This window comes from Monodelphis domestica, chromosome 1 (genome assembly GCF_027887165.1).
Source record: "Monodelphis domestica isolate mMonDom1 chromosome 1, mMonDom1.pri, whole genome shotgun sequence".
Lineage (NCBI taxonomy): Eukaryota > Metazoa > Chordata > Mammalia > Didelphimorphia > Didelphidae > Monodelphis > Monodelphis domestica.
Window position 1 is genome coordinate 8,801,322 of NC_077227.1, and position 27,142 is coordinate 8,828,463.

The 27,142-nt window shown below is 51.1% G+C and overlaps 1 protein-coding gene across 4 annotated transcripts; it reads left to right on the plus strand.

The window, feature by feature from the left end:
• Positions 1-109: 109 nt before the first annotated feature.
• Positions 110-27,075, plus strand: UROS (uroporphyrinogen III synthase). 4 transcript variants are annotated; one of them, XM_007478230.2, is made up of 11 exons: positions 110-238; positions 592-654; positions 6,400-6,488; positions 6,631-6,714; positions 7,219-7,315; positions 8,894-8,968; positions 10,478-10,552; positions 21,313-21,396; positions 22,646-22,731; positions 25,884-25,982; positions 26,650-27,075. In XM_007478230.2, exons 3-11 carry the CDS (start codon positions 6,426-6,428, stop codon positions 26,773-26,775), a joined length of 789 nt encoding a protein of 262 aa, XP_007478292.1. In that variant the 5' UTR covers positions 110-238; positions 592-654; positions 6,400-6,425; the 3' UTR covers positions 26,776-27,075. The 4 variants fall into 4 exon arrangements, with proteins under 4 accessions (XP_007478292.1, XP_056651256.1, XP_056651247.1 ...); XM_007478231.2 differs by having other exon boundaries at positions 226-374; XM_056795269.1 differs by having other exon boundaries at positions 223-654.
• The last annotated feature ends 67 nt before the right edge of the window (positions 27,076-27,142 follow it).

Consider the following 27,142-nt stretch of genomic DNA (forward strand, 5'->3'; position numbering starts at 1 on the left):
CAAGCTAAGCCACACCAGCAGCTCCTGACTCCGACTCCCCCCGCGTCCCTGCGGTGGTTCACTCCATCAGGGAGGTCCTAAGGTTCCTGGAGGAGGTGTGGCCCCTTATGCGCCTGCGCGGTCACGTGTGCGCATGTGCGGAAAACCTTGGCTCACCTCCGCCTCCAAGCGTAACTTGTTGCGTGGGGTTACTGGTGGGGAAGCTCCGAGGTCCTGTGGCCGGATGTTATGGTTCCGGGTCAGTACCCTCACCGTCCCCCACCCTCCATCCCCCTGGGCTGTTTCCGATCTCTTCTGTACGCACAGGACAGCGTCTTGTGCATGGTCCAAGCGCCCCAGTCGAAGCCATGGTCAGGGGGGCGGGGAGGTCTACGGTAGGATTTGAACCCAGTCCGGGTTACCCCAGGCATCCCAGACCTTCCCGTGGCCCGGTTATCCAGGGCACTTCACCCAAGACCAGGTCGGGGGTCATCCTGGTCTACCGGATCCAGGGCCTTTGAGGCATCCCCAGGGCTGCAGGGTCACAGGTCACTGCACCGAGTCCTCCTGCCAAACGGGTCCCAGAGTAACTCCAGTCCGTCCCGTTCACAGGTACCCATGAAGCTTGGGAAGGCCTGAGCCATCAGCCTCAGTGGACCGTGGGACCCCCAGGAGGTAGGTGCCTGGATCCCTTTGGGTGCAGGGTCATATGACCAGTCAGTCCCTAGGGCAGAGTTGGAACCCAGGATTTCTCTGGGGCATTCCATTCTCAGCACAGTCCAAGAAACGGCACTCCTCCCAGCCACTGCCCTGGCACCTCAACTGCATGATGGCAAGAACTTTCAGAGTCCCTGGGCCTGGAATCAGGGAGCCCCAAGCATGATGAAGCCCTTCCTGGCTTAGTTTCCAGCTCTGTGAAATGGGGTCATCATAGCACGGACTTCCCAGGGCTGCTGAGAGTGCAGGAGAAATCCCACCTGGCATGAACATGCCTTCCAGCCTTTGCAGCCATTTCACTACCCCTTCTCTTGCTTGGCCTTGGCACAGACCCCCCCCTTCCCCTCCCCCATCTTCCTCAGCAGTCCAAGATTCAAGTCAGCCAGAATTTATTAAATGATCACCCAAGGGCTGTGAATGGCACCAGCAGCAGAACTGCCCCCCCACCCCCCTATCAGAGGCCATGGCCTTAGGGAGGCATCAGCCCAGGAATGGTGGCCATCAGTAGAGGACCAAAGGTTCATATTTCCTTTGGGTGCAGGAGGGAAGGCACATGCAGAAACCTCCAGATCTCAGCTCTGTCCCCTTGCCCTACAGGACCTCTCTTGATTCCCTTGGCCATGGGGAAGAGTAGCAGGGAAAATGGCCACCAGGAAGGGCCAAGTATTAGGCAACACTGGAAGACTGGAAGAACAGGATCCTGAAGAGGCGCTCTTAAAAATTCTAAGAATTAGTTTTGAGATCTGGGAAAGAGGGAACCAAGCAATTACTCACTAGTGTGACTGGAATGAATTCACCCACAAAGTGGAAGGTGATGGAATGGATTTGGAAGCAGAACGCAGCAATGTTTCTGAGAAACACTTGAAACAAAAAAAGATAATAAAGCAAAGGCCTGGCTTCAGCTGAAGGAAAGGAAGGGTGACAGTCATGATCTCACACAAAACAATGGTAAGAGTAGACTTACAAAAAGAAAAATGGAATATATGTGTGTTTACATACACACACCCCAATAATAGCTAAATTCTTGCAGAAAAAATTAAACAAGTTATTTAAAAAATCATAAAACTATAATAGTAAGGGAGCTGTGTTTGCCCCCATAGACCTATTTAAATTTAACTAAAATAAGCAAAACTAGAAGTGGAGGGCTAACATAGGATTTTAGAAGAATTAGGTATGATAGACCTCTAGAGTATCAAAAGGAAATAGAAAGGATTATACATATTTATCATCTGCATCTTTACAAAAACTGTAATAGGGTATGAAAACCTCATAAACATACAGAAAATCAGAAATATTAGATGCACCTTTTATAGACCACAAAACAATGACAATTATATTTAATAAATATCCACTGCAGAAACAACTAAAAATTAAATGGAGACTAACTTAATCCTAAAGAGTTGGTGCTTCAGAGAACAAATAGAAACCATTCGTTTTTATTGGAGAAAATTATGACAATGGGACAACAATGAGAATTTTCAGGATGTAGCCAAAGTCATCCTTAGAGGAAATTTTTTATCCTTTAAACACTCAGTAGTAAAAGAGCCAATCAATGAATTAAAGACTTCTAACTAAAAACAAAATTGAAAAAAAGAAATTAACAAAATTGAAAGCAAAAAAGTATAATTAGTAAAAGGAGTTTTTAAAATGTAAATAATAAAATTGATTTTTTTCTTAAACCCTTACCTTCCATCTTGGAATCAATACTGTGTATTGGTTCCAAGGCAGAGGAGTGGTAAGGGCTAGGCAATGGGGGTCAAGTGACTTGCCCAGGGTCACACAGCTAGGAAGTGTCTGAGGCCAGATTTGATCCTAGGACCTCCCATTTCTAGGCCTGGCTCTCAATCCACTGAGCTACCCAGCTGCCCCTCTAATTTTTTGAAAAAAGAAAAAAATCATCAGCTTCAAAAAAAGAGATAAGTTCACAACCATTAAAGAATTAATAGGAACTTTCATTCAATTTTATGTCAATAAACCTATCTAAATGAAATTAATGTTTGAAAAAATGCCAAGTTCCCATATTAAAAGAACAAGAAATAGTGGACTTCAGCCTCAGAAAAAGAAATTGAACAAGCCACAAATGGACTCACAAGAATAAAACACCTACCCAAGATCAGATGGATTTGCAAGCAAATTGTCAGATGTTTAAAAAACAAGTTCAATATTACATAATCTCTTTGAAAAAAAAATGGGAAAAAAAGGCCTGCAAATTTTATCTATGATACAAATATGGTCTTGACACAAGAGTTGAAATTGAGTTAAAGAAAAAAAAACTGCAGGCCAATATCTCTAATAAGTACTGATGAAAAACAAAAACATTTTCAACAAATTATTTGCAAGAAGACTGCAGACATACCACAAAGCTTTGCACACTCTGACCAGTTTAGAGTTATACCAGGAATGTAGGACTAGGTCAATATTAGGGAAACAGTCAACATAATTGACTATATATTAGTACGTAACAAAAATCACATGATTTTATCAATAGATTCAGAAAAACAATTTGACAAGATGCAACACCCATTCCTGCTAAAAACATTAGAAAGTCTAGAATAAATGGCTCTTCTCCTCATGTAAGTATTTCCTGTCTAACACCAGGAGCCAGTTTTATCTGTAATGTGGTTAAGCCAGAGCTCTCTCCCACAAGGTCATGGGTAATGCAAGGCTGGCCATGAGCATCAGTATTATTCAGTAGAATGCCATAAACACCAAAGATAAAAGTAAATTGGTTGAATAAGCATAGGCAAATAAGAAAAAATGATCAATTTTTTCCAATAACAGTGGTTAACTTGGCAAACCTTAGAGGGTCAGCTAAAATCGAATTGAAACAGGGACAACTGGGTAGCCCAGTGAATAGAAAGCTGAGCCTGGAGATGGGAGGTCCTGGGTTCATATTTGTCTGAGACATTTTCTAGCTGTGTGACCCTGGACAAGTCACTTAACTCCATTGCCTAGCCCTGCCTCTCTTCTGCCTTGGAACCGATACTTAGTATTGATTCTAAGTTAGAAGGTATGGGTTTTTTTTTAAGAGAGAGAATGGATAAACAAATGGTAAATGGATCTGTCTTTGTAGTAAGTTTCTCTGATAAGGGTCTCAAAGATCTGTAGGAAACTAATTCAGATTTGTAAAACTTAGAGCTGTGCCCCAGTTGACAAATGGCCAAAGGTTTTGAAGAGGCAGTTTTCAGAGGAAGATATCCCAGCCATCTGTTTCCATAAGAAAAAGTTCTCCACCACCAACAGGATGAGAATCGCAGATTTGAGTTCTCACCTCCCACCTGCCAGATCTCACAAAGTTGACAACAAAGGCTGGAGGCTGCAGAAAAACAGGTGCTGGGATGCCCTACTCCAGAAAGCCACTGGCAGGCCACCCAAAGCCACCAAACCGGGCCCATCCTTTAACCCAGCAGAGCCTCTTCTCAGTCCATCCAGAGAGATCAGAGGAGGATCAGGCCCTGCATGCAGAAATGTGGCTCAAGAGCCAAAGATGGAGGGGCAGCCTGTCACGTGGGGAATTCCATCATGTGAGGAAGCCAGACTGGCAGGACCAGGAGGACGATTTATCCGGTGGCCACGCAGGGGAGCCCTTGGCTTCTGAAGCACTTGGGGACTCTCAGCCTGGCGGTGAGCAGCCAGGATCCCAGGGACTGGGAAGAAGCCTGGTCCCTGCTTTGCCCCAGAGGCAGTGGGCTCAGAGTGCAAGATGAGCAGTGTGTCTGTGTCCCTGTATGGATCTTTGGAACTCGAGTCCTGGCCCTACGGGCTCCGCTTCTCCAGCCTTTCCTGCCTAGGTTTTCAGGTTGACTTTGAGTCATCACCTGTCAGGGCTGTCACAGGGTGGGATGGGCTCCCATCTCGTGAGAGATGTGGTGACTGGCCCAGGGCTGTGTGATCACTCCTGACTCCTGAGCCCAGCGCTCTCACCAGCAGGCCACACTGCCTCTTTGCTGCCCAGCACCCTGCTGGCTGAGGGGAAAGCTGACACCGCGGCATTTCTCCCCAGTCCTTCATCCCTTGCTGAGGGCTGCTGGGGAACAGACACTGGAGTCACGGCCAGAGCACCAGGGCTCAGTCCCACTGGGGCCACTTGGTTTCCCTTCGCTCTGGAGCTCAGTTTCCCCATTTGTAAAGCAGAGGGCTGAGGACTTTTCTGAGGTCCCTCTAAATGTGTGCCGCTCTGATGCCATTAGGTTTGGTCCGGTCAGTTCTGAGGGATCGTCCAGCCCACAGTGTCCTCTAGGAGGCCTCCCTACATCTCTGGGAATAGACACAAAGGGCCCCATCGCCTCTCTGGTCTCCCCCACACACACCTGGTGCTTTTGGATCCAGTGACGCCAGCTTCCTGGCTGTTCCAGGCACGAGACCCTCTTTCCCAGCTCCATACTTTCCTCTTCATCTCTGCCACTCTGTAGGAAGCCTGCCTCCCCCCATGCACCCCTCATTACTCAGGTTTACTTGTCCATGTGTTGGTTGTTCCCCCAAAGGGGAGAAGCTGCTTGTGGGTAGGACCTGCCTTGTTCCTCCTGGTGCCTGACCCTTCACATGCAAGTCCTCCGTCAGTGGCCATCGTCGGGCCACTCTTCCATTTTGCTTTTAGCACATGGGGAAACTGAGTCTCTGGTGGTGCTCAAGTGGCCTAGCAGGGCTCTTCAGGGTTGGTGGCAGAGTTGGGGTGGAAGGGAACAACCTCCATCCCCTGCCCGGAGATATGCCACCTCCTTTAGGCCCGAGGACTTTCCTCTGGGCATGGGGGGTCCCAAGGGGGCTCAGGAAGGGCTGGAAGGGCATAGGCGAGACAGACAAGATGAAGAGTTTCAGGGAACACCCAAAGGCCCGGGGCTACAGGCTCAGGCACCCGTTTGGTGCCCACACAATTCTTTTTTTGCCCCTTCCCTTCTGTCTAAAATCAGTGCTGTGTATTGGGTCCAGGGCTGGACAGTGGGGGTTATGGGACTATCCCAGGGTCACCCAGCCAGGGAGTGTCAGATTTGAACCCAGGCCCTCCTGGCTCTGTTTCCCCCGGCTACCCCCCAACAGACCTTCAATATGGATTGGAGCTTGCAGCTGATGGAGTTCTGCTCCTGCTGCCCACGCCGCTCCCTGGCCTCCCTCAGCTTGAGGCCATCAGAGTCAGGAGAGGGCCTGCAGGTCTTCCTGCACCAGCCTCAGGGCCGGGGGGACACTTAGACTTTGGCTTCTAGGCAGCTTAGCTGCCCAGGAGTGGAGCCTTTGGGTCAGGGCCACCAAGGCCGCAGCATTGCCTGAGTGTCTGGTGTGCTCCAGGCCCTCAGAAGTCTGCTCCCCCTTGGAAACGGCATCAGTGCCCAGGCGGGCACGACGTCCGTGACCCCCACAGCGAGGGCCGGAGGGGAGGGGGCAGCACGTCCGTGACAGGTGGCCTTCCCAGGGGTGTGGTAGCTGGGCCACCCCAGGCCACTTGGGGGATGAGGCTCCCTTTTCCATTACTGGGGGGGGGGTCTCCCAGCCCCTTCCCTCGGGGCCCACTCCCAGGGCCCAGGTGCTCCCTGCTTTCTGCTCTCGAGCCCTTCCCTCGTTATCACACGGAGCCTGCTCGGCTCCTGTGGGCCTTATCAGTGACCCAGACGCCCTGTGACGATGGGGAAGGGGCAGACCCTCCCTCCTCGGCCCAGACCGCCCTGCCGGGCCTCAGACCTGAGAGGATCCCTTTCCCTTCTTCCTTAGTCATTCCAAAGGGCTGCCGGTAAGCCATGAAGGTTCTGTTACTGAAAGAGCCAAAGGACGACGGCTCGGGCCAGGATCCCTACGTTCAGGTGAGCGATGGGACCGTCCCGAGGCCCCTGGGCACCCAGGCCCAGCCTCATCACTCATCTCCCGGGCCTCAGAGGGGCTACGGAGGCAGCAGCACCCCCCAAAGAGGGGCCCCAGGCCTGTCTAACTACTTCTTTCCTCCAGGAATTGGGATCTCATGGATTCGAAGCCACTTTGATCCCCGTTTTATCGTTTGAGTTTCTGTCTCTGCAGAGTTTCTCGGAGAAGGTAAGGCCAGATACGCCTTTAGGTCAGCGCTAGGGGCCATCCTGCCACAGAGGGTTACCCGGGCTTTTATCGAAGGGCCCCCCACAGGGCTGTGACTGCACCCCCAGAGCGCAGCCCCCATTCCTACGAGAGGACAGTGCCGGCCGGCAGCCCAGAGAGCCCCGGGGGTCTTTGCAGTCAGTCTGGACTCGAATGTGCTTTGGACTTGGTCCCGGCGGGTGCTGCAGTCAACACATCGAGTTCCTCAGGGTTCCCCCACTCTGTCTCTGAACCCGGGGCCCCCCAGGAGCCTGGGTTTGCCCTGGCCGACTGTCATTGACCTGGAGGGTTCGGGCAGGAGCCTGGATGGCTCTCACAGCCAGCTGTGCTCTTGAGTCTTGTGTCCCCCAGTAGAATAAAGGCCAGGACGGTGCACCCCAGGGCCTGACCCCCCGTGGCTCCCCAGAAAGGCTCTGTGACACGTGGGCCTCACGCAGGGGTTTTATGTGTGTTCTCTGGGGGCAGCTGTCTCGTCCGGAGGCTTATGGGGGGCTCATCTTCACCAGTCCTCGTGCTGTGGAAGCCGTGGAACTTTGCCTGGAGAAGTCTGGCCAGCTGCAAGGTGAGTCTGGGCCCATCTCTGGGAAGCTTCCCAGCTCCCTCATGGGCTAACAGAGGCCGTGACTATCCCCATTTTACAGATGGAGAAACTGAGGCAAAGAGGATGCAATAACTGGCCCACAGTCAGTACGCTTCTGCAGCTGGATTTGAATTCAGGTCTTCTTGACTCCAAGCCCAGCCCTTTCCTTGGTTCCTTAGGAAGCAGGGCCCAAGGCCTGGCAATGCCAGGCGGACACCAGTGAAGCAGAGCTGCCCTTGGCCGGGGATAGGGGGATCCCCCTGCCAGACCTACACCCCTGGCTCCACAGAGTATTCCCTGCCTTCACAGCCTGGTGCTGGAGCCACTTGTTCACACCCTGGGCCTCCCCATAGCAGGCCAGAGACTTGCCTTCTCCCTTGGCTTGGGGCACTCAGCCTCGTGTGGGCTCAGAACACAGTCTGCTGGCCATGACCTACAGACACACGGGCCTCTGGCTAAAGACAGGCTGGTGCCGGGAGCCCTGGGCCTCCCCTGGTCAGGCCCCTTTGCATCTGGGCCTCAGCTTCCCTCCTCAAGTCAGGGACTTTGCAGCCTGACTCCTGGGCATACCTCGAGCCAGACGGTCACACGGGGACCTGCCTTGCCAGGGGCCCTGGGTCCAAATCCTGGAGCTGCCCCTTCCCAGCTGGGTGACTAGGGCAGGCCCCAGAGTCTGACCCTTCCAGGGACCTCAGTGGAGGGAGAGCCGGGGCATTCTGGGATCGGGAGATGTCCCACAGGGACATTCGAGGGCCCCTGACTGGCTCCCCAGAGACCAGCAGGGAAATGCCCGAGATGAGTCAGTCAATGCCATTTCATGCCCCCATTCCCTGCCATTTAGGTCCTATGACCCAAGGAGAGCTGAGCTTCCCCCAGCTTTAAGAGTGAATGCAGGGGCACCAGGAATGAGGGGGCAGCCTCAGTCTCCCCAGGGGGCTCTGGCATAGAGGACCCCAATGCCCTCCTCCCTCCCCCTAGCCTCAGATGTGACCTTTAGGGCTCTTGGCCAGGAGGCTGCGGCAGGGGCCAAGGCAGGCTCTGCTGTGTGCAGCCCATGTTCTCTTGGGGCCTGCTTGTGCAGAATGCGAAGATGCTTCCTGGAGAGCCCCCTTGGCTTTGGGAGCAGAGAATTTCTTGGCTTCTTTCATTTCCAAAGAAGTCATAGGGAAACTGGGCTCAGGTTTCTCTCCACCCCACATCTGTCAGATTTCTTGGAGCAGCATTTCCCAGCCAGGTCTCCTTCTCTTCCTCTAAAGACCTCCGTCTTCAGCGGCGCAGCTCCGCGCAGCCTCTGTCCTTGTTTCCTGAGGACCCATTCTCAGAATTCTGGGCAGAGTCCCGGGGGGCCCTGGCCCTGGCCTGAGGGGTTCGCACTGGCCACCACTTGCAGTTCTTTGCCTCAGAAGGTTTTGTGCTTTCAGACTTTGCTTGTTCACTTGTTGCTTTACCCAACACTGTTCCAAGGAAACAAAAAGCAGCCTTCTGGGGCCGAGTCCAAATGGCTGCTTTCACACTCACAGGTCACTGCTAAGTGCTTGCTTTTAATTAACTGTTTTTCAGACTGGAAAAAGTCTCTGAAAGAAAAATGGCTCGCCAAGCCGGCATACGTGGTCGGCCAAGCCACCGCATCCCTCGGTGAGTAGAAAAAGCAGTCCTGGAGGGGGGTCTGCAGCCCAACTTCCTCGGCATTCCTAGGGATGGGGGGAGGTCTTGACTGGCTGCTGGTACAGCCAGAGGGGACTCTCCCGAGCTCCTGGGTCTCTGCCATGCTCAGGAGGACCCCCAGCAGCCAGGGGGTGGAAGAGGCTCCATGGGGGCTGCTGGAAGCCTCCCCATCTTCTCTGGGGCCTCTGAGGTCCCTGCTGGCTCCAAACCTGTGATGGGTTTTGCACAGAATTAGGCTGGCCCTTGGGCCGGGGGCCCAGGCTCAGATAGGCCCAGCCTCCTGAGGGCCTGACCTTCAGCAGCCAGCAAACAGGGCACGTCCGAAGCCTCTCCTAAGCCCTCTGGGCCCAGATCCTGCCGCAGGAGCCACGGCTACCCTCCTGGGTCGCACTTGGCACTGGAGGAAACTTCTCTCTTGACTCATTTTGAATGGTCCATAAATTGCCAGTTGGCAGTGTTTAAATTAAAGTTCCAGTTTGCTGGGTCCAGACTTGTGTGTGAATCAGAAATGAGTCTGCCCAGCAGGCCTCTCGAGGAAGAGCTGCAGTCGTCTCCTCAGGGTGCTGCCCCGGCACCTCGAGCCATCAACACCTTTTCTTTTGGTACCTGTCACTCCCCTCCCTCCCAGGGACACGTCAGCCCCCAGACAGAGCCCCGGCCTGGGAAGCCCCCAGCACCCACACAGCAGCCACTGGGACTTTGGCTTCCCTTTTGGCAGACTGTTCCTTGACCCTATTAAGGTCTTAATTAATGGATTCACAGACGAGCCTTCTTCTCCAGGTGGCTCCTGGGTTCAGTTTTATGTAGAAAGACCCCAACCAGAGACATGTAGCCCCTGATTGTGTCTGAGCCAAAGCTCCCTGGGGGCACCCAGATCTTTGTTGGGGCAGCCCTCTCCTCTGTTTGCCTTTGGTGCTCTGAGGGAGCCCAAGTCCCTCAGTAAAGCCCCCTGTGCCAGTCTGCGTCACCCCCGAGGTAGAAGAAATAGCCTCAGGAGGCCCCTTCTCAGGGCAAGGAAGGGGACTTTGGGAGGACCCAGGAACAGAGGTGGGAGGGCCTCAGGCCTTCTAGTCCAAGCCCCTCATTTGGCACAGGAGGGAGCTGGTCCAAAGCTCCAGACCCAGAGCCCCCCGGCCCACCAAACTGCTGCCAACAGGCAGGTGAGCCAGCACGCTTCCTTTGTCCCGAGCAGAGAGCCCTGAGAAGAGTCTGTTATTGGCATTCAGGCCTTCTGTCACGTCCGACTCGTCATGGCCCCAGCTGGACTTTTCTTGGCAAAGATTCCAGGGTTTGGCCATTTCCTTGTCCAGCTCATTTTACAGATGAGGAAACTGAGACACACTGGGGTGAGTGACTTGCCCAGAGTCACATAGATAGCAAGTATCTGAGGTCAGATTTGAACTCGGGTCTTCCTCACCCCACTGTGCCCCTCAGCTGCCCCTAGATGAATCTAGAGTGGCATTTTTGGTTGTTTTCCAGTGAGAAAACTTGGCCTGGCTACAGAAGGAGAAAAATGTGGAAATGGCGAGAAACTTGCTGAATACATCTGTTCCCGTAAGTAGAAGGAAATGTCTAAACAAACCCTCATGTTTTCAGTTTGCAGCCTGGTTTAGCACCCCAAAATCACGGAAAGGCTCTTTTGGCTCTGGCAGCACAAAACTCACACCAAGGAGAGCCCTGGGCACAGTGGCCGTCCGCCTCAGCCCTTCTGCTGGAAAGAGGCGCAATTGCTTCAGGGCAGAGCATCTCCCAGAGAGGGAGGGACACAACCAAAGAGCCCTCCTGGCCAAGGAGGGCAGCCTGATGTCCAGCTGCCTTGGCCAGCGGCATCTTAATGGCCAGACCTGACCTCTTCTGTCTTTGTCCCACAGCTGAGAGTATTCTTGATGTCCCTCTTCTCCTGGACTCTGTCCTGGCCAGGCTCCTGCTCCTGCCCACCTGGGTCATGCAGCCTGACCTCCGGTGTTCCCGGAGGCTCTTCCTGCGCACCCTTCTTTCTCCTTCTTGTACTAGGCGGATTCTGTTCTCATCTCTGTGCAAGAGATCCTCAAACCTCAAACCCAGCCCCTGTTTCTCCTGACCCCCCGGGCCCACATCACCAGCCTCCTGTTAGCTATCTCAGAACGGAGTTCTGGAGGCATTTCAGACCCAAGACTCGCACACTGAACTCTTCCCTGAGCCCTTGCCTCTCGGCTTGGCCCAGGGCAGCTTGCTCATCCACACGGCCAGTGTCCTGACGGGCTCAGGTTTGTTCTGTGACAGCCCCCCTCACTCTTATCCCCTCGGGCCTCCTATGGGCCCTCGTCCCCTGAGGCCTGTATGTTGGTGGTGTTCAGGCCTGATTCACAGACTCTGCTCCTGCAGCATCCAATGAGCATCTTCTTTAGCTTTTCAGGCCCCTTCCAGGCCTCTTGTGACTCTGCTGACCTCCTAGCTGTCCCCTCTTCTGTCTGGGCCTTTCCCTCCCACCTCAGCCCCTTGACTTTCCTGCCTCCTTCCAGACAGAGCTCAGATCTACATCTCACAAGAGCTAAATCCCCTCATCTTCCCGTGCCCGAGGGCCAGCCCCCCGAATCCCAGAAAGCCTCATCCCCAGCTTTCCTTGCAGGAGAAGTGCTCAAAACCCCCAGCACTGACAGGCTGCCTGCCCAGGAAGGGAAGCCCCCCACTGCCCCTGTGACCGAGCCTCAGAGTTTGGAAGAGAAGCCTCCCGCTGCCTTGAGTTAGAGTGCCTCCCTCGTGGTTGTGGGGTGACAGGCCTCAAGACCTTTCCCATATGGGTGTTTCTTGTGGAGTCCTCCCTACACTTGGAGTTATGCCCTCTGCCCAGCAGGGGCTCAATAAAGGCTTGTTGACCAGCATTCCAGAGCCCTGGGGACTAACACTTCACCACCAGCCAGCTTGTTCACCATTCCACAGGCCACCCAGGCAGACCTGGCATGAGGAGGCTGGTGGGGGCTGGGGCAGGTGCAGGAGGCACCCAGCCACCCCACAGAGAACATACGCTGACCTCGGAGTCTCCCAAACTAGCCCCCACTGCAGGGACGCTTCCCCTTCCTAGTTACATTTGTCTAAGCCTGCTCCTTGCTTCTCTGAGAGTCTCCACAGCACCCTCCAGCCTCAATCATTCCCGGGCTCAGGCCTGGGCATCCCAGGGCCTGGGGTCTTGGACAATATTCAGTTTCAAGCCAGAATGGGGGCCTTTAAGGGCCATGTTCACCATGGCCAAGAGCAGGCCACTCCACGGCACATCCTGGGGGCACTTTGCCCAGATCTCAGGTCCAGTTAGAGGGAGAAGGTGGCCTAACCACCAAGTTCGAGCTAGCGATTCTGAAGCCACAGCAATGCCTGTCTTTCTTCAAGAAGGAAAATAATTGCAAGGAGAAAGACAGGAACATCTACCTCAAAGGCAGAAAGGCCTCTCCCTTTGAAGGCCCAAGGGTATGCGTAGAGGGTGCTGCCTTAATTTCAGGAGCTAAAAAGGGTCCATCATCTGGACAGTTCCCTGGGAGGGCTCTTTCTCCTCTCTCTGCCAGTAGGGGCCACCGAGGCATCTGATCTAAAAGAGACTCTACCCGAGTTGGTTCAGAAAGTTGCTTCACTGGGCTTTTCTGGGCAAGGAGCTCTGGGAGATTCCAGAACATCCAGGATGCTGCTAAATCGCTGGCTAGCTCCTTAAGTAAAATAACTGTGATGGCCTACAACCCTCAAAGGACTGCTGAAGAACAGAGCCCTCTAGAAAGCCATTTTCTTTAACAATAGTTCACTTTGGTTCAGTGGTTCAGCCAGCTGGTAAGCATTGGCTGCCAAGGATGGCCAGCTGTTGGGCGGATTAAGGCCAGTCCTCAGCTCTTCATCTCTGCCACATCGTTGAGTCATCCAGCTTCAGTGTCCCTAAGGGATGAGATGGCTCTGAAGCTCCTTTGTGCCCCCTTTTAAGAAAACAAATTCAAGAAAGATTCAAAGAAGGAACAGTCACATTCCTCAGTGGCACGAGCATTTTTTCAACAAAGGGCTGTGTGGCTGAACGAGAGACTTCACCATTCAGAGCTCAAAAGATGAACAAGATTTACTCAATTTGGAAAAAGGAACCAGCTTCATTTTTCCTTGGAGCTCGACGTCTATGAGGGTAGATGTTCAGAAAAGCTTGCTTCATCTCAGTGTTGACTTTCAGACTCTTCAGGAGATTTCTCCCAGTTTGCAAACAAAGCCAGTCACACAGATCTCATTCAGCTCTTTATTGCCCCAAAGATCCCGGGCTTGAGCCATAGATCTCGTCCACTCTAAAACAATGATGTTCTCGGTCCCCGAAGAAACCCTTTTCATTCCCCATAACAGCCATTTTTCGTCAGAAAGGATTCCTTGTTATGACCTCAGTGGCTAACAAACTTAAGCCAATCTTCTATGAAGTTTGGTATCACAGATTCCAAAGCAGTGGGGTAACTCAGTACTGCATTTTCCATTATCTTGGCAGACTTATTTACTTCTCATCAAGAATGCAAACAGCTGAAAAGACTCAGGTTGAAAAAAGAAGGAAAAAGAAAGCACGGCCTTCTGACACCCCAAACGGGCTCCACTGTCAAAGTCTCAGTCTCACTTGGAACATCCTTGGGCTCTTTTGTTCCACATTTCGGTGCTGACTTTGGGTCTGAGTGGAACAATAGATCCCTTGAGCCCTTTGCAGAATAGGTACCTTCAGTGGGGGGTGTTTCTGTGGTCCTGGTTATGGAAGTAAAGGGGCCTTGGACAGCCTGGGCACCTTACTCTGGTCCAGCCACCTGCTTTTATTCTTTGCTTTGTAAACCCAAGGCAGAAAGGATTAATGTTGCCTTCTGCTTTGGTCGGCCTGTGCACAGCTTATTTCCTCTATCTCCCAGAATGCTGTTCGGCATTCAATTGCTAGCCCTTTGTTGTCCTCTCTAATTTATCCCCATCACGTCTGAAGTTCCTACAAATCTTCAGTTTGCAATTAGAATATCCAGATAAATTGGCGCCAACTGCTAATCAGGACCTTCGCTTTGATTTCATTCGCGTGGTAAGAGTTTTCTCCCCTCGGTAATGTGAGGGCTCAATTTTAAACGCTAAAAATCTACTTTGATTGCTGAGCACCAATAGCCCAAGCCCCGGGTTAGTGTTCTGGGAGACGCTTACTCGCCTCTCCTGGGCATCATCTTTCATGAAGATGTAGTGATGAGGTAGCAGCAAAAGGTGGAGAATAAGGGAGATGGGAGGAGCCCATTCATGCGAGTCACTGATGCCTGATGCCACCAAGCCCTCTACCTCTCAGCCTTCCAGACACAAAGGCTAAGATGAGCCTTAAGAACCCACTGGCTTCACAACGCTATTCTTTTCTCTTCAGCCTGGACACAGAGCAGCCTGGCGTGTTCCTTTCAGAAAAAGAAACAGGGAGGAAGGGGAGGAGGAATCCCTCAGAATAAAAGTACTGCTCTGATGGGCTGCGGGTCAGGCTTTGCCACTCCTGCCAGCGTGATCTTTAGTGACTCAGTTAACATCTTCAGGCAGGCAGTAAACATATATTAAGTGCCTCCTATGTGCTAAGCCCTGGGTTGAGCGTTGAGGATACCAAGAGGCAGAAGACCATGCCTGCCCTCCAGGGCTCACCAACTAACGGGGAAGACACCATGTATACATACCTAGAAAGCAAGCTAAAGCAGGAAACAATTATCAGGGACTGGGGAAGGCTTCCTGGAGAAGGTGGGATTTTAGCTGAGACTTAAAGGAAGCCAAAGAAGTCAGGAGGAGGGAGAACCATCCAGGCACAAGGAAGATGGAGGTACGTAGGCTGACAAAGATGGAGGTACATAGGCTACTCTGGGGACTTTGTAACCAGGAAGAGCTGCTTTTGCCACAAACCTCAGTTGTGTTTCTCAATAGAAGTAACTGGGGCTACTTGACCCGCAAGCCCACCCCTACTTCTTCCTTCACCACCAGGCTCTAACTGCTGCCCCCCACTGTGTTTCCACCCATGAAGTTTATCCCTCCATTAGAGGGGGAGCCCCCGGAGGGCAGAGACTGTCTCTTCCTGATTGTAACCCCCATGCTTGAGCAGAGTAGGTGCTTAATACTGACCATGCATGCTTAGGCAGTACCTCTTCATAGAATTTCATGACCCAGAAGGCCCCCTTCCCCAGGCAGGATGGTTTTGAGGGATGCCCTGTCTCTTCTAGGTCATGAAATATAAGTAAATAAATATTAGAAACAAGAGCCCTCCCTTGGCGACTCTTCCTGTTGCCTTCTGCTGGGTTTCAGCTCCCTTGAAATTCTGATCTTATAGATCCCTGGGAAGAACTGCAAGAAATTATTTGATCCTTGTTCATGCCAAACCAAATGGTAAGTTCTTTCCAATGGGATCCTAAGTGGTGGAAGTGCCTAAAATGGTAATAATAACTGATACTGAGATGACCTTACTATACAGTTTCTAGGCACTTCCCAGTTATTTTCTCATCCAATCCTCACAACTCGGTGAGGAGGAGGCTATTACTATCCCCCATTTTACTACCAACGATATCCCCAGAGCCACACAGCCAGAAAGGATCTGAAGCTAGATTTAAACTCAGATCTTCCTGACTCTAGGCCCTATGTTCTGTGTGCCTTGGTACCCCACTGCCCTCAGCTAATAGAGCCCAGACCTCCCACAGCACTTGATCTAATTCTCAAGCACCTACGGTTTGAGACTTTGTGTTGTCACGATTTGTGATGGTGTCCTGAGCCTCTACTAGGTGTCAGGGCCCCTGAAGATTTTAAGCTTCATATTTCTCCTCCTTCCTAGCCCTAACTCTAAGTTGTGTTTGTGAGATTGTACAGTCTACTTCTCTGTGCACCCAGTTGGGTGTGCTTGGTGCCTCTGGGGAACCGGGTGTTAAATGTCAATGTGTAAATATTTAGGCCTCCGGAATCAGCAAATGATGCACATCAGGTCTTGATTTTTTTTTTTGGTACCCTTATCTTCCATCTTAAAATCAATTCTGGGTATTAGCTCCAAGGCAAAAGAGCGGTAAAGTCTAGGCAATGGGGGCTAAATGACTTGTCCAGGGTTACATGGCTACTGCTGGGAGCCATCAAAGACCATGCTGTTTATCATGTCCATGTGGAAACCGGGGACTGCAAGGTATCCCCCAGGAAGGATGGAAACACCCATTGAAGCCCCTCCCCCAAGTGACTTTCCTTATTAACATCCCTTTATTATTGGAATTGCTATGATTATTATTCTTACTTAGCCCCAGGAAAAATAGATGAGAGCAACATGCTTGCAGGGTTAATACAGGTGTCACCCTCTGTCCCCCTAGGATATTACCAGGAGAGCCCACTTACAAAATTAAACCTAAGGATTCTTATATACTCACTTAGATAGAACCCTCTTTTCTAGGCATAAAAACTTCTGGCAAATCTGTGCTTTGAATTCCCTAACCTATATCTGGGTCGTGTTGATTCTACCCTCTGATCCTGCACTTAGCAACAGTGTTTCATTGACTCTCTCCCTAGGCTTCCTGTCTGTTGTTAGGTTCCATGGAAACATGTATGTTGCAAATGAAACTGGGTGCCAAGTAGATGTGTGATCATGAGGGTATAAAATAAAGCCAGGCCTCAGCCAAGGCAGAGCAGTTTATCCTGTGAAACCTGTGCTGTGGGTTGAATGCGAAAGCTGTGTCCCATCCATCTTTCTGCTGACACTGTCCCACCTCCAAGACCCCATCCTTTATGGGAGGCTGGCCCACCCCACAACAGGCTAGGAAGTATTTGAAGTCAGATTTGAACTCAGAACATCCCATCTCCAGGTCTGGCTCTATCCACTGTGCTATCTGTCTGCCCCCAATCTAGTATATTCTTGATCATCTCATCTTAAAGTGATAGAGCAAATGGAAAAGCATGACCTACAGACTTTATTTATTTGTTAAACATTTGCCAGCACAACTCCAGCTAGAAGCTTCTTGAGGACAGGGGCTGTGTTTGGATTCCATGTCTGGATTCCTCTTTGCATATAATAAGCAGTTAACCAATGCTTATTGAATTATATTGAGAAACAGGAAAGCAGGCTTGGCAGTCAACATTAGAGATGAGAGGTTCACAATAAGTCACAGTACCCACCCCTAGCCCTTCCCCCTCCCCCCCTTCAAATTTTAAGTGGGAAATACTAAAGGGAAGAAAAACTACTTTAAAAACACATTCATGGCAGTACAAGTTAGCTAAAAGAGAAATGAACAAAGGGAAGAGAAGTACGTGTTGAAACAATTTGTTGTAAATCTGCCATTAGAACAACTAATACCATTAAAGTGTCTGATTTTTAAGCATCTGCTTTTGTCAAGGTACTGGGGAATCAAGGACAGACCCGCGGCCCTGAAGGGCTCAGAGAGCTTGGGCTCTCTTCAAATAATGCAAACTAGAAGGACCCAGCACTTTTAAAAGGCTCTCAAATAGATAAGCCGCCCATCAAAAAAAAGGTGAGCGAGAATGAAGATGAGTAAGCCAACCAGAAAAGCAAGGAGCAGATGAGCTCGTAGAGGTTAAAATAGTGATCACAAGAACTGAAGTTGGAGTTAAAAGATGTTTTAAAATCTCAGAAGGAAGAAATTACTCGAGTGACCAGTTTGGAGTAAATAATAGAAGACCTCGAAACTGAGTCAGACAGCCGCCAAGATTGACTGTAGAAAGAAGCAGAATTGGAGACAAGGTTGATCACGCCTGAGAATGAACTCCAGAAATGATTCTGTGATTTTTCACAATTGGGTAAAAGCCTCCAGGTGGCCAACATGTGGCACGATTTAGAAAAGAAGCTGAAAAGCAGGCTGTACAGAAGAGATTCAGTCCGCTTTTATTCTATTCTTTATGTAGAAATGTTTGTAGTGAAGCCTAGAATAAGCAATTTTAAAGTGAATTAAAATTAAAAATTTCCTTCCAGTGGATGACACTCATATTTCCTCCTGATTACTCTGAACCAGTCACTGACCCATCTCCACTCCCACAGTTCTCACTCTCTTCTCAACAGCAAGACAGCGCCAGACTGACCAGTTCAGCCACACGGAAAATCTCATTTAGAACACCCTGACTCCAACACAAGAAATGCATCTCGATGCCACTCTGGCCTGGGCAAGGCAAACCTCTCAGTGATGGGGTTCTCATTTGTAAAATAAGGATAAGAACACCTATGGCACCTCCCTCACAGGGCCATGATGGCGTTTACCTAAGATAATGTATGTCAAGTGCTTTGCAAACCTTAAATTGCTTTATAAATGTTAGCTGTTATAAATAGTCTTATAATGACACCCTAGGGATCCGTAGAGGATGGAGAACAAATTACTCATCCAACTGACAGCTGTGAACTCACTTCAGTGAGTGCTGCCCACAGCTTCAGTTCCTTCCTCTTACTGAAATGTTTCAGAAGGGGAAAAAGGAGGAAAATAACCTGGGGCAGAAGGGAAGAATGTAGGTAGAAGAATCTTTATTTTCTTAATTTTCTTTATTTCATTAAATATTTCCCAATTACATACAAAAATTTTTAACAATCATTTAAAAAAATTTTAAGTTCCAAATTCTCCGCCTCCTTCTTGTTCCTCTTCCCTCCTTGAGAAGCAGCTTCATACTGATCTCACACAAGGTCATGTGAAACATTTCCATATTAGCTACATTGCAAAAGAACAAACACGCGTGCGCACACACACATACACACACCAAGGAAGATAAAGTCTAAGAAGTCTGCTTTGGTCTGCATTCAAAGTCTATCACTTCTCTCTCTGGAGGTGAAGAGCATTTTTTGTCTGAGTTCCTTGGAATTATCTTGGATCCATTTTGAGCAGAGCAGCCAAATCTTTCATAGTTAATCACTACAATGTTCCTCTTACTTTTTACACTCTTCTCCTGGTTTGCTCCTTCACTTTGCATCAGTTCATACAAGTCTTCGCAGGTTTTTCTGAAATCCTCCTCATTGTTTCTTAAAACACACTAGTATTCTATCACAGTCACATACCACAACTTTGTTCAGCCATTCCCCAGTGGAGGGGCGGGCTTCCCTTCAGTTTCCAATTCTTGGCCATCACAAAATGGGCTGCTATCAGTATTTTGTACCCCTTTTTTGTCTCTTTGGGATACAGACCTATTTAATGGTATGACTGAGTCACATGACCTGCAGAGTTTTATAGTTCTTTGATCATAGTTCCAAACTGCACTCGAGAATATTTGGACCAGTGCACAACTCCAACAACAGCACATTAGTATCTCTATTTTTCCATATTCCATCTGGCATTTGTCATTTTCCTTTTCTGTCTTGTTAGTTAATTTGAGAGGTGTGAGGTAGTTTAGTATCTGAGTTGTTTTATTTGCATTTCTCCAATCAGTAGTGATTTAGAGTATCGCTGACTAATAATAGCTTTGATTTCTTCTGAAAACTGCCCATTCGGATGATCCTTTGATCATTCCTGAGCTGGAGAAGGACTCTTTTATAAACTTGCCTCAGTTTCCCATATATTTGAGAAATGAGGCCTTTATCAGAGAAACCTGTTGTGAAAATTTCCCCCCCAGTTTCCTTTTTTCCTTCTGATTTGGGCTGAGTTGGTTTTGTTTGTCTAAAAGCCGTTTACTTTCATGTAGTCACAATTTTCCATTTTACTTCCAGTCAACTCTTCTATCTCACTTGGTCATAAATTCTTCCCTTTATCCATAGATCTGGCAGATACACATCTCCACATTCTCCCCCAGTTTACTTATGATGTCACTCGTTCATCCATTTTGACTTTCCCTTGACATACAGTGTGAATTGTTGGTCTGTGCCTAAATTCTGCCAAATCGCTTTCCGGTTTCTCCAGAAGTTAGTGTCAGATACTGAGTTCTTGCCTACATTTGACCAGGAGTCAGGTTATCTAGGTCTTGTTGCTGTTTAGCTGCTCCTCCCTGGCCTGAGGGCCCTCCCTGGTGCCTGGAGTTCACCAACAAATGCTATCTGACTTTCTTGAAATGCAGGAGGATAAGGATAAGGAAGGATGGTGGGCTCGGAAGATCCCTAATCTTTTCCCTGCTATCCTTCCCAGTTTGAGGCTCTCTTCTGTGTTCAACAAACGTTAAACCTCCTCTCTCGGTCTGGTTCCACCATCCTGCCTAAATCAGCTGTGCTAAGCCCATCCAACCAGTAGCTGAATTAAGGTCAGAGCTAGTTGATCATTCAGGAGAATGGTGGGAGCAATGACTTAGCCACCAGTCTGTAGGCTCGGCCTATTCAAGGTAACCTAGAAGTCCAAGCCAATTTCACTAATAGAGTCTTCTTGGGAGTCAGCAGATGTCAGTTAGATACCTGGGATCACTCAGGAACAGGCCTGTTGGGATTCTCATCTGTAGTGCTGGCATAACCAAAGTGTGGAATAGGGGCCTCCTGTGCCCGCATCGGTACCATGTGTGTAGTATTAAAGGGGAGGTGGTAGCAAGTGATTATGAAGCAAAAGGCAATGATGGCTCTCTGTACCCCAAGCCATCTTCCACACACCCACACCCCTGACCCCATCCCTCCAGGCCTTTGCCTGGCTGTCCCTTATGCCCAGAATGTCCTCCGTCCTCCCTTCCTCTTCATGGTGTCCCTCTCTTCCTTTGGGGGACAGTTCAGGCACCATTTGGCCAAAAGCCTTTGCCAATCCCCCCAGTCCTCCAGAGCTTCTGCCAGTGTGTAGTCTGTAAGTCATTGAGTGGGGCCTATTGTCTCCCCTGTTAGATTCAGGGAGCACTCCTTGTGAGTAGGAGTCCTTCATTCATTCTTTGTTCTTGTATCCTTAGTAGCCTAATATAGTAGGTGCTTGACCTTCTCATTAGGATTTGTGCAGAACCCTGGAATGTTTAAAATCTCTACCAAGCCAGCACTTCCTGGCAATGTGTGTAAAATGGCAACCAGCATCGCAGAGAGCCATGCCATAATGTGGGGATGGGCGCATGCATGGCCAGGTGGCTCTCCGTCCTTGGCCTCTTGTGGGACTCTTGGCATTCTCGGTCTCTTTGCAAATACTTCTTTTTGTCATGACGAGGACAGATGTGATCATCCCACTGTACATGGGAAAATGGGAAAGGAAGGCCTTCAGTCTTCAGACTCTTGTGGTCATTTTACTTTCCAGGTGTTCTTGGGCCCCCTCAGATCTGTCTTTTGGTCATTTTTTTGACACAGGAATACCGTTTTGTGAAAATGTCAAGGCTTGGCTGTTTCCTGACCATTGGCACCCCTGCATTCCTAGTTCTCTGCTCTGACTACCAAGGCCTGGGAGGCCCAGGCCACCTACTCTTCCCATTAATGCTTGTGTCTTCTTGTTTTTTATTCTTGCTTCCAGGAGAAGAGCCAGTGACGTTGCCCCTTCTGTTTCCTTGTGGGACCCTCAAAGGAGAAGCCCTCCCCAATATGCTCCAGCAGAAAGGTGCCAGCACTGGTTGTTGGGGGATACCGCACCATCTTTTGGCATCTGACATCTGTGGCAGAATAGGCCCATGGCAAAAGGGGGCAGGCAGAGCAGGAACTAGGGAGCACGCAGGCACTGAGGCCAGGTGGGACCATAGGGAAACAAGACCTGACCCTGGTCCTTAAGCTCCAAGCCTAGCACTTTTGTCCACCCCTCAATGCTGCTGGAGTGCCGAGTCTTGTGAACTCTGGTCCAGACACTTAAGGTCATTCTGGAGCTCACAACTCAGTTTGAAAGGGGACTCCGTTCTGTATTTGCATGTGACAAGTGATGTCATATGTTTTTCTTCTGTGTTTCTGCTCCCACAGTTCTTTCTCTCAGTGTGGATACATTCTATCTTCTAAGTCCCTCAGGATGGTCCTGGGTCATTGCATTGCTGCTAGTAGAGAAGTCAGTTACATTCGATTGTGCCACAATGTATCAATCTCTGTGTACAATGTTCTCTTGGTTCTGCTCCTCTCGCTCTGCATCAGTTCCTGGAGGTCTTTCCAGTTCACATGGAATCCCTCCAGTTCATTATTCCTTTCAGCACAATAGTATTCCATCACCAACAGATACCACAGTTTGTTCAGCCATTCCCCAATCAATGGATACCCCCTCATTTTCCAGTTTTTTGCTACCACAAAGAGTACAATTATGAATATTTTTGTTCCTTATTTTTTCCAAGTATTTTTCCTTATTATCTCTTTGGGGTACAAACTTAGTAGTGGTATTGCTGGAACAAAGGGTATGTATTCTTTTAAAGCCCTGGGCAAGTCATTTAACCCCCATTGCCTAGTCCTTACTGCTCTCTGTCTTGGAACCAATACACAGTATCCAGTCCAAGACAGAAGGGAAGGATTTAGAACATTTTAAAAGAAAATAAAATACATAGGACACAAAGAAAGCCTCTTAGGTAGATTTTTAAAAGCCCAAGTTCCCTGAGCCCAGAGCCTGCTTTGGATTCAGGATTCTGGAAGTCCTGAAAGCCCCCAAATCTTTTTAGATGACTGGTGACAGGTAGGGGTGTGACTGTCCCTAGTGTTTTCCAAGTGGGAGTCAGATGGGGTCACTTCCTCTGGCCTGCGCCAGACTGCTTCCACCCCAGAGGGGTTGCTTACTAGGCCCCAAGAGCAGGGACCCTCCAGAAAGGGAAGTGATGTTGAGACAAGGCCTGGAGAGAGTCTTGACCCTGAGATTGATACTTCTCTTCTTTTACCTTGTGAAGGGGTTCCCATGGAAAGCATCACTGTTTACCAGAAGATCCCACATCCTGAGATCCAGGATGCCCTCCGGAGCTACTTCTCCTCCCAGGTATGTCCATTCTGCCACTGAGGAGGCATCCAGGCCCACAGCCCCTCACCCTGCTCTCCAGCTTGGAAGCCTATTGGCCATCGGACCCCCTTGGGAAGGGGCCGGCTCTGTCCAGTCCCAGAAGAGCCTCTGCACTAAGCCAGCAGTGCCGGGGGCTTTGCTGTTCCATCTTTACCATCCACACCACGCTGCCTTCGGGACCTTTGGGCTCAGGTTCACTGCCTGGTGGATTGTGCTCACACCTCCTCTCCCACCTCCACCCCAAAACTAGTATTTCTTTGGTTTGGGCTTATATTATGTCTGGGGTTTTGCCTGAGAGAATCCAAGCTTCTCCAGAGAAGGGACAGTCTTTGCATCTGTGCCCTCGGGCTCACCACCTAGCGGGCAGCTGCTAAGTGCTCTGGGCACGAACTATCTCTTAGCCCATCAAGGGATCAGTCGCCAAGCGTGTGTCACAACCCTCTACACCTGCCCATGCCGTCCTGAGGCTTTTACCACACCTTTCCACAAATCCTCCAGGAAATCCATAGTCTGAGACAGTAACGACATCCCGCCATGGGGCAGGCTGCCACGTTGTGCCCTCTTGGCACCCCTTCACCACCAGGTATCTTTCCATGGCCTCTGGATCACCTTCAGCTGGGGTTCTTCTGAGATCCCGATTGGAGGTTCGTAGCCCAGAGCCAGAGGAGATCTCTGGGAGGTGGCCAGTGTGGGATAGACACCTTGGGGTCACTGTCAGAACGGGATGCCTGAGCATGGCAGCTGGCACATAGTGGCTTATCGAGTCTGCTGCGGGTCCCGTCCAGCCCTGTGCTCTTCACCCACTTTGTTCTGCCAGCTAGGCAGGGAGGCCAGTCTCTCTTGATTCCGTCAAACACTTATTGTGCCAGGCACTGTGTGGCTGCAGGTTTCCTTGTGGAAAGCTGGCTCCAAGTGGGGCTTCTCAACAGGAATTCCGTCCCGGAATCCTTTGGGAAATTTGTTTTCCCAGCCCCAAGAACAGCGGTGTGGGCCTGGGAGGGTGCCCTGGGAGTCAGGAAACAAGCAGGAGGCAGCAGTTTCTTGTGCTTTTCGAAAGGAGGACGTCTCCTGCTCTGGATACCGGAGATGCCAACGGCTGCGTCCAGGAGATCGCAGTGTCCAGTTCCTTAGTCACACCTGCCTTTCCCCACCTCCACCTCCCTTCTCCCTTCCTTTCATCTTGTCAGATCCCCCTTGGCAGAGCTAAGTTCCAGGAGGAACAAAGGGAACAGGAACCTCCTTTGATATCCTTGGCGTCCTCCAGAGGGGTGGATTATTGGTTCCTGTATCAGCTACTCCCTGGAGCTTGCCTAGATTGACCACTGGGCGCTTCTGCCATTTAGAGCAGGCAGGCCAAGTGTTAGTTTGTAAAGGGGTCGTTCTTATTCTGAGGGTCCTGGAGGAGGGCTGTCAGCTGGCCTTGATCTGAGAAAGACCCGGCTTTGCATCCCACGCAGTGGTAACCAGGGAAGAGTTTTAAGGAAAACAAAGGGAATCGGGCATGCTTGGGGCCATCCAGGCTTTGACTCGTTGCCACAAGCCACCGACTCAAAAGCAAACCAGGAGAACCTGGGCACTATTACCCCAGAAGGGGGACTTGCTCTTGTTACAGTCACTTCTCATTCTAAAGCACAAAACCAGAACGCTAGGAAACCCAGGCTGACCTGCCTTTAGGCATTCCTGGAGCGCCTGCATTTCTCAGGCCTGAAAGTGTGTTGGGACTCTGGTTCGGGAGCGGTGTGAGGTCATCCTGGGAAGGTGCCCTCCGTTCGCCTTTGACCGTGCCCATCGCCAAGGCCCCGTGTGACGCGAAGAGAACAGCCATCGAACTGCCACAGAATCTCGTGCTGTGTGAGGTCGGGTCTCTGATCCTGCCTCTCCAGCGCCTGGGTCAGCCCCAGCATAAACAGTGATGGAAACCAGCATCCTGGATTGGCCATTGCTGGGGCCGTGGGGGAGCGACAGGAGCCCCATCGTCTCTTCTCGCACTCATTGCTGAATGGGGAGGGGCTGCAGAAAGGGTTTCTGCTGTGTCTACAGTCAGGTCCAGCCCTGGCCCCCACCCCTGGGTGCTGTTGCTGCTTCCTTCCCAGCATGGCCAGCTCTCTGGTGGTACTGGTGAGAATAGACTGCCAGAGGTGCCCTCCCCCCTGCTGCCTCTGCCATCCAGCTACACATGCCCTTGGGGCACTTGGTACAGCCGGGCCTCCTCTCTGAAAGGGGTGTCTGGGTCCCTCTGGCCCCCCTCCCTGGCATCAGATCAGCTCCAAGAAATGGTGATGGATTCACAGCTTTGGCCTTCATTCATGTTCTGGTTTTGAGGGTCTGTGGTGCGTTGTGTCTTAATCTCTATTTTCTCCTTCAACCGTCTGAGCACTCCTCTGGATGTCTCCCTGGGAGCAACCAGTCACTGTTTGGAAATGCTGCCCATTTCTCTAGTGGACAGTCCAGAGCCTTCCAGCCCTGTTCTCTAAAAAGGCATCCATGATTTAGGAATGCCCAATGGTCCATTAGCCTAGCTCAGTGCTGGTGAACCTTTTAGAGATGGAATGCCAGACCCCACCCCCACCAAGTGCCATGCCCCTCCCCCCTTTACCCCACACAGGGGAGGGAGGATGCACTCCCATTAGGCTACTGGGCAGAGGAGGGGATGAGAAAAAATGCCATCAGGCTTGGGGGTGGTGGTGGCAGCCCAGTGCCCACAGAGAGCGTTCTTTGGCACCCAGGCCATAGGTTCGCCATCACTGACCTAGATGCTTGCATTTCTGCATCCTGAGCTGTGTTTCCAAAAACAGTTTTGGCCGTCCTTATTCTTTTATTTTTTAAACCCTGATCTTCTGTCTCAGCATCACTAAGTGTTGGCTCCAAGGCAGAAGAGTGGTGAGGGCTAGGTAATGGAAGTTAAGTGCCCAGGGTCACCTAGCCAGAAGGCGTCTGAAGCCAGATTTAAACCCAGGACATCCTGTCTCTGGGCTTGGCTCTGCCCCCTGAGCCACCTCATTGCCCCACCATCATTATTCTTTATCAGCGCCAACCCCACCCATCTGCCACACATGGTGGGTGCCCGGAAAATGTTCATGAGATGGAATCAAACTGGACTAGATGGGGAAAATATCTTCTGTCCCCCGCAGGGCACTCCCGCAAGCATCGCGTTTTTCAGTCCTTCTGGGCTCAGCCATGGCCTCAGCTACATTCAGGAGTTCTCTGGGGACAGCTTTGACCAGATTAAGGTAAGGGGTCCCGAGGGCATCAATGGGTCCTGGCTATGGTCTTACTCGGCCTCCACTCACTCCCTGCTCCAGCTGGTAGAGACCTCGCCAGGACCCGGAGGCACCCAAGAGCCCTTGAACCCCCTCATGGACCCCCAGGGCCCATCCACATAAAGTGACTCAGAGTCACGCAGTGAGGGTGTCCAAGCCCCGCATCCTACGATGGCGACTCCCCCGACTCTCCCGTGGTTTGTGTGTCTCCCCTTGTGGTGACTCATCCATGTACAGCCCCCCGCAAAGGCCGGGACTGTTCCGTGGCCCCCTCGGGCTCCCGGGAGCTGCAGAGCCGAGTTAGGACATCTGCACCCATCTAGCCTTCGGAGATGGCCCAGCCATAAAGAGCAGGAAGTCCTGGCCTACGAGGCTGTCGAGGGGAATCGCCTGACGCAGACCTTCCTGCTTTCAAACCCGGCTTGCCCTCCCGCACACGCTAGTTGGGCTGACCTGCCCAGAAGATCAGCCCCCTCTGGATTCTTTGTGTCCCAGTTGCACTGCCTTCATCCCAGCCCCACAGGCCTTCCTGCGGGGTGCCGGCTGCCCCGGGCCCTGGGGACCCAGATGGGAAGCTGCCCCTGCCCTCCGGACGCTTCCACTCGGAGGCCCTCAAAGCCAGTTTTTGTCTTTTCAGTTTGCAGCCATCGGTCCCACCACAGCTCGAGCCCTGACCAGTGCCGGACTGCCATTGATCTGCACGGCCGAGAAGCCCTGCCCCCACGACCTGGCTGCCGGCCTCCAGAAGGCGCTTCAGCCCTAGAGCCCAGCCTGGGTCTCCGGCCATGTCCAGCTCCTTCGGGTCTGGCACGAGAGCCCACGGCCACAACCGCTCGGGAGGACCGACAGGCCTAGTCAGACCGTCCGTCCAGCTTCCGGGGGCCTCGCCCAGTGGTGGGAAGTGGCCGTATCTGCAGGGGAGGGGGCGCGGGGGGAGGAAATGACCAAGGAGTGTCGCCAAGCCCCCATTCTGGGTGCCGGGCACCAGGGCGGCCCTTAATAAATGCCTGGTGCTGGCAGAAACAGTTTGTTTTCAGAGGCACCGACTGGCGTGTTGACATGATTCGAGCCTGTGAAAATCCTTTTCGCTCGCTGTTTGGGTTTGGTTTTTTACTTGTTTTCATCCTTTT

Excerpts from the sequence above, each read along its gene's own strand:
- UROS (XM_007478230.2), top strand. The coding sequence starts at position 6,426 with ATGAAGGTTCTGTTACTGAAAGAGCCAAAGGACGACGGCTCGGGCCAG. Across the intron at positions 6,489-6,630 it reads GCCAGGATCCCTACGTTCAG|GAATTGGGATCTCATGGATT; the intron begins GTGAGCGATGGG and ends TCTTTCCTCCAG. Across the intron at positions 6,715-7,218 it reads TGCAGAGTTTCTCGGAGAAG|CTGTCTCGTCCGGAGGCTTA; the intron begins GTAAGGCCAGAT and ends CTCTGGGGGCAG.